At 44.2% G+C, this 15,000-nt stretch overlaps 1 protein-coding gene across 1 annotated transcript in view; it reads left to right on the forward strand.

Moving 5' to 3' along the window:
- hdac5 (histone deacetylase 5) overlaps positions 1-15,000 on the forward strand; it is a 43,982-nt gene that overhangs the window by 2,770 nt on the left and 26,212 nt on the right. The window contains exons 2-6 of the mRNA XM_083780418.1: positions 6,965-7,073; positions 7,784-7,888; positions 12,862-13,085; positions 13,423-13,567; positions 14,617-14,731. Coding sequence (XP_083636544.1) covers positions 7,052-7,073; positions 7,784-7,888; positions 12,862-13,085; positions 13,423-13,567; positions 14,617-14,731 — 611 coding nt within the window. The 5' untranslated portion in view covers positions 6,965-7,051. The remainder of the gene's footprint in view (positions 1-6,964; positions 7,074-7,783; positions 7,889-12,861; positions 13,086-13,422; positions 13,568-14,616; positions 14,732-15,000) is intronic.

Raw genomic sequence — 15,000 nt, forward strand, 5'->3', positions numbered from 1 at the left:
AGTGAGCTGTTCTCACTTTACTTTTATGACACGAATACATCGTCAATCGGCGAATATTGGTCAGACGATTGGCGGTTGAAAAAAATTGGCATATCGCCCAACCTTAATCCACATTATAATGAATACAAATAAATCTAGTGTTGCAGATTGCGACTATGAACGATCCTGAGTACCACCTGTTTATAGTGCAGGAGACAGCAGGGGGCGCTGTGTTATGGAAAACATATTGGATTGTGATTATTGTCTCCACCATGGGGAGAGAGTATGTTTTATTGTCTCCACCAGGCTGAAGGCATGGGGAGAGAGTATGTTATATTGTCTCCACCATGAAGGCATGGGGAGAGAGTATGTTTTATTGTCTCCGCCATGAAGGCATGGGGAGAGAGTATGTTTTATTGTCTCTACCAGGCTGAAGGCATGCGGAGAGAGTATATGTTTTATTGTCTCCGCCAGTCTGAAGGCATGGGGAGAGAGTATGTTTTATTGTCTCCGCCAGGCTGAAGGCATGGGGAGAGAGTATGTTTTATTGTCTCCGCCATGAAGGCATGGGGAGAGAGTATGTTTTATTGTCTCCGCCATGAAGGCATGGGGAGAGAGTATGTTTTATTGTCTCTACCAGGCTGAAGGCATGCGGAGAGAGTATATGTTTTATTGTCTCCACCAGGCCGAAGGCATGGGGAGAGAGTGTGGAGGCCGACTTTTGTAAAACAAATTTATGGGAAATCTTTCACAGACGTTCCTACTAGGCTGATGAATATATCCCAACCTTTTCACATTGGCCTGTTATAGCGCAACCAACAGGTGGATTTTTGCAAAACACATTTTTGGAACAAAAAAAAATCCTCAAATCATCCAATTGCCATCAATTTAGGCATTTAGCAGACGCTCTTAATCCAGAGCGAGTTACATTAAGCATTAAGCATTAAGCAAGAACAAAAAAGCGAAAGAAGAAATGGAACCCTTTTCACATTGGCTTATTATAGCGCCACCAGGAGGCCACAACCTGACCTGCCCTGGTGGAGACCTGTGCCCCGAGGGGCACTTTATCTAGTTTGGTCTGGTTTCTAGTGTAGTTGTTTATTTGGTCTTGTTTCTAAAGTGTAGTTGTTTATTTGGTCTTGTTTCTAAAGTGTAGTTGTTTATTTGGTCTTGTTTCTAAAGTGTAGTTGTTTATTTGGTCATGTTTCTAAAGTGTAGTTGTTTATTTTGTCATGTTTCTAAAGTGTAGTTGTTTATTTGGGCTTGTTTCTAAAGTGTAGTTGTTTATTTGGTCATGTTTCTAAACGTGCAGTTGTTTATTTGGGCTTGTTTCTAAAGTGTAGTTGTTTATTTGGGCTTGTTTCTGAAGTGTAGTTGTTTATTTGGGCTTGTTTATAAAGTGTAGTTGTTTATTTGGTCTTGTTTCTAAAGTGTAGTTGTTTATTTGGTCTTGTTTCTAAAGTGTAGTTGTTTATTTATCCAAACACAAACATTAAATTAAAACAGTTTTTGAGTGTCTGTTACTTTAAAACACTATCATTGAAGATGGAAGGTGAGGGCGCAAATTGTGATTGGCCAGAATGAGATGATTCACGATGATAAGGGCGCCCCTCACTTCACATGAGTGTGATTTAAAAAATAATTGTCTCCTCCTCCGTGCGTGCGTGCTTGCGTGCGTGCGTGCGTGCTTAGAGGTGAGTTTTTGCTATGGTTACATCTCCCTGGTTGCTAGGCAGCACTTCCTGCACATCTCAGGGGTGGGAGGGGCCAAAACACGCATGCATGCATGCACGTACACACACACACACACACACACACACACACACACACACACGGCAGACAAAAATAGAACAACACAGTATGTGGGTGTCTGTGTTTGTGTGTGTTTACGTGCGCGTGTGTCCGTCTATCTATCAGGGATGTCAAACTCAAATACACAGTGGGCCAAAATAAAGAAATTGGTACAAGTCGATGGCTGGACTGTGTTTCAACACACATTTTTGGGGAGAGGGGTAGCTGAAAGTTGACCACAAGTGATATACTTTCACTGCTGATCAATAGTGAAGAGAAGACGCATGCTTGCGCTTGCGGGCCCTCAATACGTGACAATGCACTCGCAGTGCATTGTGGGACTTGTAGTATTATGGTGGTCCGTGCAATATACCAGAGGGCCAGTTCTAATACTTAATTAAATATCATCCCGCGGGCCAAAGATCATTCATTCACGGGCCTAATTTGACCCCCGGGCCTTGACTTTGACATAATATGATCTATATAGATCGATGGCTGGATGAAGAGACAGACAGTCAGGCAGGCAGGCAGGCAGGCAGGCAGGCAGGCAGGCAGGCACGCAGGCAGACAGACAGACAGCAATTTGAGTAATTAGCATAATATGTGACCATACCATTAACAACCTATATAAATTAGTGCTGTCAGGCGATTAAATTTTTTAATCGCGATTAATCGCATGATTTGTGTAGTTAATCGCGCGATTAATCGCAATTAATCGCAAAACCTTTTTTGCTCTAAATTCAATGATGAACTGAAAGAAAACTGTGTATTGTGTTGTAGCCAAATGAAGGAACTTATTAGCAGCTTCCAAAGGCTTTTATTTAACCAAGTGCAGCTACTATGGGCAATACAAATGTCTGGTTTAGACAGTCAGAACCAAGAAACAGTGGGTCTCAGTGTCCCAGTGAGTGGGCAGTAACATTGCCTGGTTTGGACAGTCAGACCTAGAACCAAGAAACAGTGGGTCCCAGTGAGTGGGCAGTAACATTGCCTGGTTTGGACAGTCAGAACCTAGAACCAAGAAACAGTCTGTCTCAGTGGGCCATAACATTTCCTCTGGTTTAGACAGTCAGAACCTTCAACCTAGAACTAAGAAACAGTCTGTCTCAGTGTCCCAGTGAGACTAAGGTGAAGTTACTCTTTCAAACGACAAAAAAAAAACAGCATTTACTTTGCAGAAGGTTCTTTAGACTATAGTCCATTTTTCTTTGGCAAACCTATTCTTCCTTTCCACGAAGCCAGTCGCTAAGACATACAAGCTGATTAACATGTTGAGATGATAAAGAAACACGCTTCTTTTGAACAATATGCCCAGCAAGGGAAAACAGCCTCTCACACGGCACTGAAGTGGCAGGTGTTGCCAGATACTTTCGTGCCATGCAGGCCAGCCTGCTGTGTGAGCCTGCATGTTGTGACCACCACTCTAATGGACAGGCGTCCTCACTGATGCTGGGCTCTGCTTTGTATCGGCCCACACAGTCGTCAATTGTGTCTTCTTCCTCTTCGGACTCGGACTCTGAAGCAACCAAGAGGGAAGACTTTTTCTTTGGTGGCTCTGGTGCCTCTTCCACAGGTTGCTGGGGAACACTCTCCTTGAGTAAAGTGTTGAGTGAAGACCACACCGCACCTCTCTCTGCTCTGGGTAGACACTTGAGGTCCTTGAATCTTGGGTCGAGTGCAGTGGCAATCTTCAGATAACCCACGTTGGCCTTTTCCTTAGAATAGAAGTATAGAACAGAACAGAATAGTGTATAAGTAATGATTAACACAGTATCACCAACTAAAAGCACCAAATGCGCTGAACACAATAAGCCAACATTTGTTTCCAATGTGGTCCATTATAAAACAAACAACATCCAGGAATAGGTTCATATTCTTTGGATAACACTTGTACTTCAGACATATAGGTTTCTTCCCTGTGTTAGATAGGTGCTTTATTGCAGGCAAAAAAAATTACAAAATAAATGTATGCTCACTTTGCGCTTCTCCATGTCTGTTTTGAATGTGGATTTGAATTTGACCGCGTAGGCAGGGTCATCATCGGAGCTCTCCATCACCCGAGACATATGGCAAAAAGCAGGAAGCACCACCGAGCATGAAACATACTTCTCACCTCCCAGAAGTTCAGTCACATATTTGCACAGAATATAATTCAAAATTACTTCACTTAAAACTGAGAAATGACCATTCACTGATTACAAATACACACACAATTATTGTTTTTCTTTCTACATTTCATTTATATATTTCATATATACTCAATTAAACTCTTGCCCATTTAATTTCTCTTATACTCCATCCACACACACACACACACACTCTCTCTCTCTCTCTCTCACTCACACACCCAACCCCCCACCCTCTCTCTCTCTCTCACACACACACACACACACACACACACACACACACACACCCCACAGGGATTTTTTTTGCCACACTATTATTGACAAATTACAAGATTTAAGTTTAAATTCGGCTAATAGCTTTACAAATACACACTTTATCCATGACAATGAGGAATATAAAACCTAAAACATACCTGCAGGGCTCCAGTAGTAATTCCAACTTATGCAACTTGTCCAGTTCTGCTGGTGTTGGCATGGCAATCTTCTTGTGTGCTGTGGTGCCTGTGGATAGGACGGCTCTCAGTGGTTCTTCGTTTCTGCGGACACTCTTAATCATTGCCAGAGTTGAATTCCATCTGGTCGGGACATCTTGAATAAGTGACTCCTCCACTTTCCCTTCTTCTTTTTGTTGATGATGTAGTTCTGCAGCGTTAGCTGGACTGTGTTTAAAGTGGCCAACGACTTTTCTGCATTTGGCTAGTGCATTGTCAAACGGGCTGTTCTGCAGAGACACTGTGACAGAACGCTGGAGACTGTGTGCAGTGCAGGGAACATGATCAAATGTGGGCATGTGATTCATAGCTGCGACCATATTTCGGGCACTATCTGTGCTAAGTGTACTCACTTTATCACAAACGTTCCACTCCTCTGCAACTTGAATGAAATGTTTGGCGCATATGTCTGCATAGTGTCGCTCTTCAGTTTTCATGACCGTCAGTGCATGTGAACGCAGTTTCCAATCGCCATTAATATAGTGGACTGTAACCCCAAGGTAGTTGTGGTTACCAAGCGATGTCCAGTGATCTCCAGTGAGAGCGACGGTTGTTGCTTGTTCCAACTCCTTGGCGCGTGTAGACCGCTCCGTTTCATACAACTCGTGTATTCTTTTTATGATCGTGGCTCTCGAGGGTAACACATACGTGTAGTCATTCGATGCAATCCTAACAATATCCCTCAGGCCAACATCTTCCACAATAAGCACTGGCCTGCAACTTGTAGCCACCCACTTTGCAATAGCATTTGTTAGCTTGACACGCTTTGGTTGATCGATACTTCTCGCACAAGCTCCAGCCAACGTAGACTGTCACAATGATTGTTTTGCCGGCGTTTTGCTGGCATCGACGCCGGTGTGTTTTGCCTGTAGATGATACGTAAGGCTCGAAACACTTCGATGGTAACTCAATACTGCCTGGCAGTGGCTACAGACAACTTTGGTTTTGTCTATTGTGCCATCTGGTAGAGTTTTAAAGGTAAATTGTCCATTTAGTATAGTACTAGTTCTATTTTCTCGTGGCTCCATTGTTTGCTTCGTGATCAGCTGTTTACTAGTGAAGCGGGTGGTGCGTTTTTTTCTAAACGGTTATTGGTTCCACGCTGGTTGAAAGACACACGTGTAAGCGAATCACAAACCAGTATTCCTCAACATCCCGCCTGCCAATCGCTGTGATTGGTTTAGTGGTTCAGAGCAGGAAGTAATGCAATACATTTTGAGCTACGGATGCCACGAAGGGTAAAAAAAAAAGAGAGATTTTTTTTTGTTGCGTTAATGCGTTAAAATAATTATCGCCGTTAATAAGGTGTTGCGTTAATGCATTAATAACGCGTTAACTTTGACAGCACTAATATAAATATTTAAAAAAAAAGAAATTATTATGCTTTAAGTATCATGTGACAATGTGTCAAACTAGGGGGTTTCTGTCCATGATTCTGATTCCAAGCATTAGTTTTGATTCTGAATCCATTCCAAGCATTAGTTTTGATTCTGAATCCATTCCAAGCATTAGTTTTGATTCTGAATCCATTCCAAGCATTAGTTTTGATTCTGAACCCATTCCAAGCATTAGTTTTGCACAAAATACACTCCTTGGGCTAAAAACGGCCACAACGCCACTTGCCCAAATGTGCTGACCTCATCACGGCTATGGACGTTTTTTTGCAAAAAACAAAGCTTAATCTCATCTGATGACAATTTAATGATTAAAGTTTATACTAAGCAACATTTCTGGGTCTAACATATGGAGGATTCAGTTACTGTCTAAATACAATGGTATTAAATCACTTTACACTTAAGAGCACTGATCCAATTAGCTTGAAACACACACACACACACACACACACACACACACACACACACACACACACACACACACACACACACACACACACACACACACACACACACACACACGCTGACCCCCAAATGAACTGAACTCCCCCAATAATGCTTGCCTGGGTTCAACGGGTGTGTGTGTGTGTGTGTGTGGGTGTGGGTGTGGGTGCGAGCAAGCTAATCGAATCATACTGCCTCCCCTCCCCGGCCAGCCGGGGCGCCTAATGGAGGGGAAAGGAACTGGTCAGAATAACGTGTTCCTTCCACGCGCTACGTCCGACCGGGGAAACCCCCCCCCCCCCTGTCAGGTGAAAAGAAGCAGCTTGGACTCCTCGTATGCATGTGTCTATGGAGTTAACATTACTCTAATAGACCCCCAGGTGTTGTGTATGTGTCTATGGAGTTAACATTACTCTAATAGACCCCCAGGTGTTGTGTATGTGTCTATGGAGCTAACATTACTCTAATAGACCCCCAGGTGTGGTTATAAATTGAATATGTCTTTCCTGTGTATTTTACTATTTTTGGTTTCTTCCTGAAAGCTGAAAGCCTTTGAGTAAAAAAAAACAGCCCAATCGAAATACACCACTTTAGTATAACGCTAAAATCAGCCCCTCCCCTTATTTCATGATACGCTGATGACAACGCGCCCGGTCCGTCCAATAGGATTCATCCAGCTCACCGTGTCGTCCAATTGGATTCTCCGTTTGAATTTAAATATTGTTATTTCTTTCTTCAGATCATGAAGACTGCAGAGGATCCACTTTAACACGCACGCACGCACACACGCACGCACGCAGCAGTGAGGGCCGAAGTCTCCGCCCCCATGAACTCATCACCGAGCCCAGGTACTCCCTGTGTGTGTGTGTGTGTGTGTGTGTGTGTGTGTGTGTAAAACAGCCCACACACACATAAATACTCCAGAGGTTTTTCATAGACGCATTGATGAGTCATACACTACTGCAGTACACACACACTCAGTCACACACACTCACACTCACACACACACACACACACACACACACACACACACACACGCCCCAACAAAATATTAATAATCATAATATTTGAACTGGGGACCCCCCCCCAATAATCAGGTGCGTGTGTGTGTGTGTGTGTGTGTGTGTGTGTGTGTGTGTGTGTGTGTGCTTAGCATTCCACAGCAGAAGTCTCTCTGACGTCAATCTCAACATTTATAGTCTCTATAGGGCAATAAAACAACCACATACACACACGCGCACACACACACACACACACACACACACACACACACACATACACACACACACACACACACACACACACACACACACACACACACACACACACACACACACACACACACACACACACACACACACACACACAGTTACACACACACCAGTTATACATGCTACAAAAAACAACTTTCTGGCCTTGACAGCCATACATACAAACTGAAAAATCCTGAACTACTGTTATCTTAAGGCCTATCTCTGTCTGTCTGTCTGTCTGTCTGTCTGTCTGTCTGTCTGTCTGTCTGTCTGTCTGTCTGTCTGTCTGTCTCTCTCTCTATTAGTGGAGGTCACAGTGTCGTTGGGAACAGGCAGTGATGCAGGAGGAGGAACAGGAAGGGGAGGAGTCGAAGGCGGAGGGACAGGAAGGGGCGGAGTCGAGGGCGGAGGTGAGCAAATCCTTGATTCTGATTGGCTGGTTTCCCTCTCTCCAGAGGGCCACTATGTGACTCTTTTTGATACAGAGACAGCCATGGAGCCCAATCAGCTCTGGTCCAATCAGCTCTGGTCCAATCAGCTCTGGTCCAATTAGCTCTGGTCCAATCAGCTCTGGTCCAATCAGCTCTGGTCCAATCAGCTGTGGTCCAATCAGCTCTGGTCCAATCAGCTCTGGTCCAATCAGCTATGGTCCAATCAGCTCTGGTCCAATCAGCTCTGGTCCATAGCTAGGGATGGAGCCCGAAAAATCGGGTCCATTACAAACCAGTGACACAGAATGCTCAGTTTTGTGTTTGTAAAAATTACAAACCCTAAATATGTCCCAAACCGCCCCCTAAGGTCTTCCACTGCTGGCCTGCTCGCTTTGCCTAAAAAAATGGCAACTAAAAAACACTGGGAAGCAGCTTTTTGCTTCTACTGGCCGACAGCGTGGAACAAACTCCCACTGTACCTTCGACAGGCAGCCTCTGTAGACATTTTTAAAGCACAGCTCAAGACCCACTTCTACACCCTTGCTTTTAATTGATCTTTTATTTTTTGTTATTCATGTCCTCACTGTATTGCATTACTGCTTGTTGGCCCTCTAGCAAAGAATGCCGGGATTTTTGCGAGGGACCTGGGGGCTAACACAGGGCAGTAGCCTCCTGTTTCTGTAGTGTGAGGCAGCTTGATGTACACCCCTTGGACATGACGCTAGTATGTCGCAGGGACTGACCCCCCGATCCAATTCAATTCAATTCAATTTTATTATAGTGTCAAATCACAACAAGTTGTCTCAAGACACTTTACAACCAACAAAGATCCACCCAGAGCAAGCAATATTGCGAATTTGCGACAATGGTAAACGAAAAACTCCCCTTTAGGAGAGTAGAAATGTCAGGCAGAACCCGACTCTGGGGTGGGCGGCCATCTGCCCTCGACCGTGTCGGGGGGGGGGGGGGGGGGGGGGGTAGAGGGAGAGAGAGAGAGATAGACAGAGAGAAATAGACAGAAATAGACAGGTGGGCTCCGTGGAGGGGTCTGGTCCACATCAGGTCGAGCTCTGTGAGGCCGGGTCCAGGTCACACTTCTGGTGGGCTCCATGAAGAGGCCTGATCCACGGTCACACTCGGCAGTCAGTTGGGGGTTAATATTAGAGGTCCACAGAACTGCGACGGGGAGGACGAAAAGAGACTCCGGGGAGAGATTCCCCGGATGTTGGATTAGTGGCAGGCCTTACTGGAGCCTATATAGTGTATATTACAAGTACTGCTGGGAGACAGACCCACACAACAATGTACGACTATGGTATCGAGCTAGACTTGGAGACAGGTCTAGCTATAGGCTTTGTCGTAGAGAAAGGTTTTCAACCTAGTCTTGAATGTGCAGAGCGTGTCAGCCCCACGGACCGAAGCCGGGAGAAGGTTCCACAGCTGAGGTGCCTGGGACCTAAACGCCCTGCCTCCTATTGTAACTTTTGATATTTTTGGGACAGTAAGCATTTTTGCATACTGTAGACGCACTGGTGTTCTATTTGGTTTGTAGGGATCAATGAGATCTTTGAGATATTGTGGTGCCTGACCATTGAGAGCTTTGTAGGTAAGGAGAATAATTTTGAACTCTATTCTGTGTTTGACCGGGAGCCAGTGTAGGGAGGCCAGTGAAGGAGTGATATGGTCTCTTCTTCTGGTACCTGTCAGAACACGCGCCGCAGCATTTTGAACTAGCTGTAGGCTTTTCAGAGACTTACCTGGGCAGCCTGATAATAGCGAGTTGCAGTAGTCCAGCCTTGAGGTAACAAATGCGTGGACAAGTTTTTCTGCGTCATTTTTGGACAGGATGTGCCTAACCTTTGCAATATTTCGCAGGTGAAAAAAGGCAGTCTTTGAGATTTGTTTGATGTGCGATTTGAAAGACATATCTTGATCAAAGGTAACTCCCAGATTCTTTACAGTGGCCTTGGAGGCCAAGGTAATGCCATCTAGGGAAAAGTTCTCATCGGCTAGCTTGTCTCTTAGGGGCTTAGGGCCGATCACGATAACTTCCGTTTTGTCAGAGTTGAGGAGTAGGTAATTACGGGTCATCCAACTCTTTATGTCTTTAAGACATGCTTGAACCCTTTATGCTGAGTGTCAAGCAGTGAGCCACTGGGTCTTTGGTATGACCCGGCCGGGGATCGAACCCCAACCTCCCAGTCTCAGGGCAGACACTCTAACCACAAAGCCACTGGCCGCTTGACCGTTCGCTGACGAGAAAACCCTCTCAGTCCCTGTCACTGGGTAAACAAAACACAGTCTCACGGTGCGGGCACTGGGGGCTGCTGCCTGCGGGCAGGAGAGGGGTTTCTACAGGTGGCTACTAGTGCTAGCCCAAATTGATTCTGTGCAACATGACAACTGTTTTAAAGTACTGTGTACAGTGACAACAGCTTTATTGTAAACAAACAAACACTGCGTGGTCCACCCAGCTCCACCCCCCTGCCCCCATTCACTTGAAACCTGACACCTGGTGTGTGTGCTGAAACCTGACACCTGGTGTGTGTGCTGAAACCTGACACCTGGTGTGTGTGTGTGCTGAAACCTGACACCTGGTGTGTGTGCTGAAACCTGACACCTGGTGTGTGTGTGTGCTGAAACCTGACACCTGGTGTGTGTGTGCTGAAACCTGACACCTGGTGTGTGTGTGCTGAAACCTGACACCTGGTGTGTGTGTGCTGGGCTCCTGGCCAGCCAGCAGTGAGCCTGACCACCGCGGCGAGCATTGCTGGCGCTTCTGTCGGTAAACATAAAAATACGGTTCAATCGGTTTAAATAAATGAATCCGGTTTACTAGATGAAACCGGATCGTACCGGTTGTAGGGCTGGGCGATATATATCGTATTTTCGATAGAAAATGTCTATCACGAAAAATAAGCTATATCGTTTATATCGCCGTTTCGCTTTACGACAGTGTTTACGGCAGTATTTTACGTCACAGCGCTTATATACGGCATGCCCAGCAGCCCACCGCACTGAAAACAGTGACCCAAGTAGCCAACACTACCACAACACAAGCCGAGGAGCTTGCACCTAAAAGAGGCTTTAAGAGGGGCAACGTCTTCCATTGTATGGAAGTGGTTTGGATTACATGAAGGGAGATGATGGCTGACGAGATTCAGAGCGGTGTAACACTAAGGGCACGTTCGGAAATACACACCGGAGCGCACTCATCCATCAGTTTGCATTGCACAGTGCGTCGGTGCGTCCAGTGCGCTATTTCCGAACGCGCCCTAAAGTAACCGGCCATTCACTGTTATAAATGCAGGTTTCATGCTGGGTCAAATTGATAAACTGCGTGAGCCAGTAGCCACGTATGTTTTACACAGTTGAACAATTGAGCTCGTCCGTCGTCGGTTGCAAACTTCTTCCAAGACTTCTTCCCTCTTACCTGTGCAGTCCTCTGCTGCGTGTCCGTGTCTGTCTTGTTTTATTGTTCCAAATAAATTATTCCATTTGAAAAGTCCTTAATTCAGCAACAGCTTCCAACAACAACACAAGACGCTAACTTAAGTTGGGATCATCAAAAAAAAGGAAAAGAAAAACCTCCACTTTTCCCATATAGGCACAGCTGGGCATGCAGAGTTGACGACGCGGTCGCGTTCTCTCTCACTCTATCGCCTGTAGTCAATTAAACATCGTTAAGCTGCCCAACGTCTTTAACAAACTAAACTATAACTACAACAGAACATTTTGATTCCCTATACAGAGCTTAAAATGAACTGAAACACCTATAGTGACAAACTGTGACATGAGGTATTTCTTTTTTCCTTAAGTCAATTTAATGCAGACACAGGCCTGTACTTCTGTGTCTGAACGTCTTATTTCTTTATTTTTTCTTTTTAATTGTCATAATAATAATAATAATTATTAATAATAATAATAATAAAACTTTATTTGTATAGCACCTTTCAGGACATGAAATGCAGCTCAAAGTGCTTTACAGAACAATGGAGAATGAAAGAAAAGCAAGGCAACGACATTAAAAAAACAAGCAGTAATGCAATACAGTGAGGACATGAATAACAAAAAATAAAAGATCAATTAAAAGCAATGTTGTAGAAGTGGGTCTTGAGCTGAGCTTTAAAAATGTCTACAGAGGCTGAACAATTGAGTTCAGCTTCTAATTATTAATATATATTTTTTATTTTGTAATATTTTTGTACTTGCTTTGAGCCTGTCTGTGCATGGGCAGGGCATCAGTATTATATTCATATAATTAGACTGGATAATGTGAATTTACATTGCAGCATAAGTAATTGGCATAAGTTTGATATTAGCATAAGTGTTCATTTCCTGTTTTTTGAGTGGTGCAACCACTATAGACAGCTATGTGTGTGTCCCTGTATCCGAGCACGGAAATAGCATAATTATTGTCACCACCAAGTGTCATTGTTGTGCAGCCTAACACACAGACAGAGGCCAGGGAGGAGAGCTTGTACAGTACAGTACAGTACAGTACAGTACAGTACAGTACAGTACAGTACAGCCCAAGTACAGTAAAGTACTCGACCTGAACAAAAATCATTTTTTTTAGATAAAAAAATAGGTATCGTAAAAAATATGCTATATCGTGAGTATATCGTTATCGTGATAAAATAAATTCTATATCGTGATATGAGATTTTGTCATATCGCCCAGCCCTAACCGGTTGAACCGAAAACCGTCACATCCTTAGACTCTACTACTCCTCTCCTCTCTCTGGCTGTATTAAACCCCATGTAACCTCTCCTCTCCTCTCTCTGGCTGTATTAAACCCTATGGAACCTCTCCTCTCTCTAGGTGCTATGGTAGACAGTCTGGTCTCTGATCAGCGTGGACAGAAGCTCTCAGATCAGCGTTAACAGCACCATGTAACCTCTCCTCTCTCTGGCTGTATTAAACAGTGTGTAACCTCCTCTCCTCTCCAGGTCCATCAGACTCCTCTCAGCTGGTCTCAGATCAGCGTGGACAACAGCTCTCAGATCAGCGTGAACAGCAGCTCTCAGAGCAGCGTGAACAGCAGCTCCAGCAGGATCTGGTTCTGCTGAAACAACAGCAACAGGTCCAGAAACAGCTTCTGTTCGCTGAGTTCCAGAAACAACACGACGTCCTGACGCGACAGCACCAAGTCCAGCTGCAAGAGCACCTCAGAGTGCGTGCACGTGTGTGTGTGTGTGTGTGTGTGTGTGTGTGTGTGTGTGTGTGTGTGTGTGTGTGTGTGTGTGTGTGTGTGTGTGTGTGTGTGTGTGTGTGTGTGTGTGTGTGTGTGTGTGTGTGTGTGTGTGTCTGTCTACGTGTTTCTAGTAAAAACAGAGAGATGTGTTTGGGTGAGCGGTGAGTCTCTTAGTTAGAGTAGAAACTGATTCAAATTTCTGAGCTAACTTAATTTGATATAATGTGTGTGTGTGTGTGTGTGTGTGTGTGTGTGTGTGTGTGTGTGTGTGTGTGTGTGTGTGTTTAACTGTGCGTGCGTGCGTGTGTGCGTGCAGCACCAACAGGAAGTGATGGCGGTGAAGCGACAACAGGAAATGGAGCAGAAAAGAAAGGCGGAGCAACAGATGAACGAAGAGCAGGAAAAACACAGATTACAATTACAGATTACTTTACTGAGGAACAAGGACAAGACCCAAGAGAGTAAATATACTTATTACTATTTATATAAATACAGATTACTCTACTGAGGGACAAGGACAAGACCCAAGAGAGTAAATATACTTATTACTATTTATATAAATACAGATTACTCTACTGAGGGACAAGGACAAGACCCAAGAGAGTAAATATACTTATTACTATTTATATAAATACAGATTACTCTACTGAGGGACAAGGACAAGACACAAGAGAGAGTATTTATCCAGTGTGATTTTAAATGGAATACTCTTAAAAAGGCCTAGAAAGGCCTCATCCACCTCCTTGCTCTGTTTAAAAGGTCTAGAAAGGCCTCATCCACCACCTTGCTCTGTTTAAAAGGTCTAGAAAGGCCTCATCCACCACCTTGCTCTGTTTAAAAGGCCTAGAAAGGCCTCATCCACCACCTTGCTCTGTTTAAAAGGCCTAGAAAGGCCTCATCCACCACCTTGCTCTGTTTAAAAGGCCTAGAAAGGCCTCATCCACCACCTTGCTCTGTTTAAAAGGCCTAGAAAGGCCTCATCCACCACCTTGCTCTGTTTTCAATGCATTGAGGCTGAAGGGAAAAAGCAATTTAATTAGCGGTAAGCCAACTTTATAGTTTTATCATTAAATAGAGCGCTAATTAACCTGTAAAACTCTGTATTTTCTACGATTTCAACCTTACTACTACTATTTACTACTAGGACTTATCAGAGGAAATGATGTAAACAAATATATATATATGTTTTTAGCAAATCGGTGATATCCACAACCTGTCAGATTCAGGCATTTCCATACTTGTTTGCAGGGTTTACTACTGATGAAAAAAATATAAATTTAATTTTAAATGTGTGTCTAGGTTGCACAGAGGTCAAACTGAACCTCTGAACCTGTGTGTGTGTGTGTGTGTGTGTGTGTGTGTGTGTGTGTGTGTGTGTGTGTGTGTGTGTGTGTGTGTGTGTGTGTGTGTGTGTGTGTGTGTGTGTGTGTGTGTGTGTGTGTGTGTGTGTGTGTGTGTGTGTGTGTGTGTGTGTGTGTGTGTGTGTGTGCGTGCGCGTGCGCGCGTCTAGGTGCCATAGCCAGCACGGAGGTGAAACTGAAACTTCAGGAGTTTCTTCTCAATAAGAAGGAACCAGTTGGACTGAACCATTCTTCAGTTGGACTGAACCATTACAACCACTGTTGGTGAGAACTATTAGTAACATAGACATATATGTGACCAAATTTGACTGGGGGACTGCCATTGGATTTATTTTTCATTTTCTCATGTCATGAAAGCAGGGAATATAGCTTCAAGTTGACATATTGGTTGTTCAGTTTGACCCACCAGTTTTGGAGGCTTATAGACTTACACCTAGCTACATGTTTAACTCTACGAGACAGAAAAAATACACCCTCCAGAAAAAAACACAAAATTCTGTATTATGCGGGCTAAAATCCTTGATTTTTTTCGC

This window comes from Protomyctophum parallelum, assembly GCF_964188405.1.
Source record: "Protomyctophum parallelum genome assembly, chromosome: 13".
NCBI lineage: Eukaryota > Metazoa > Chordata > Actinopteri > Myctophiformes > Myctophidae > Protomyctophum > Protomyctophum parallelum.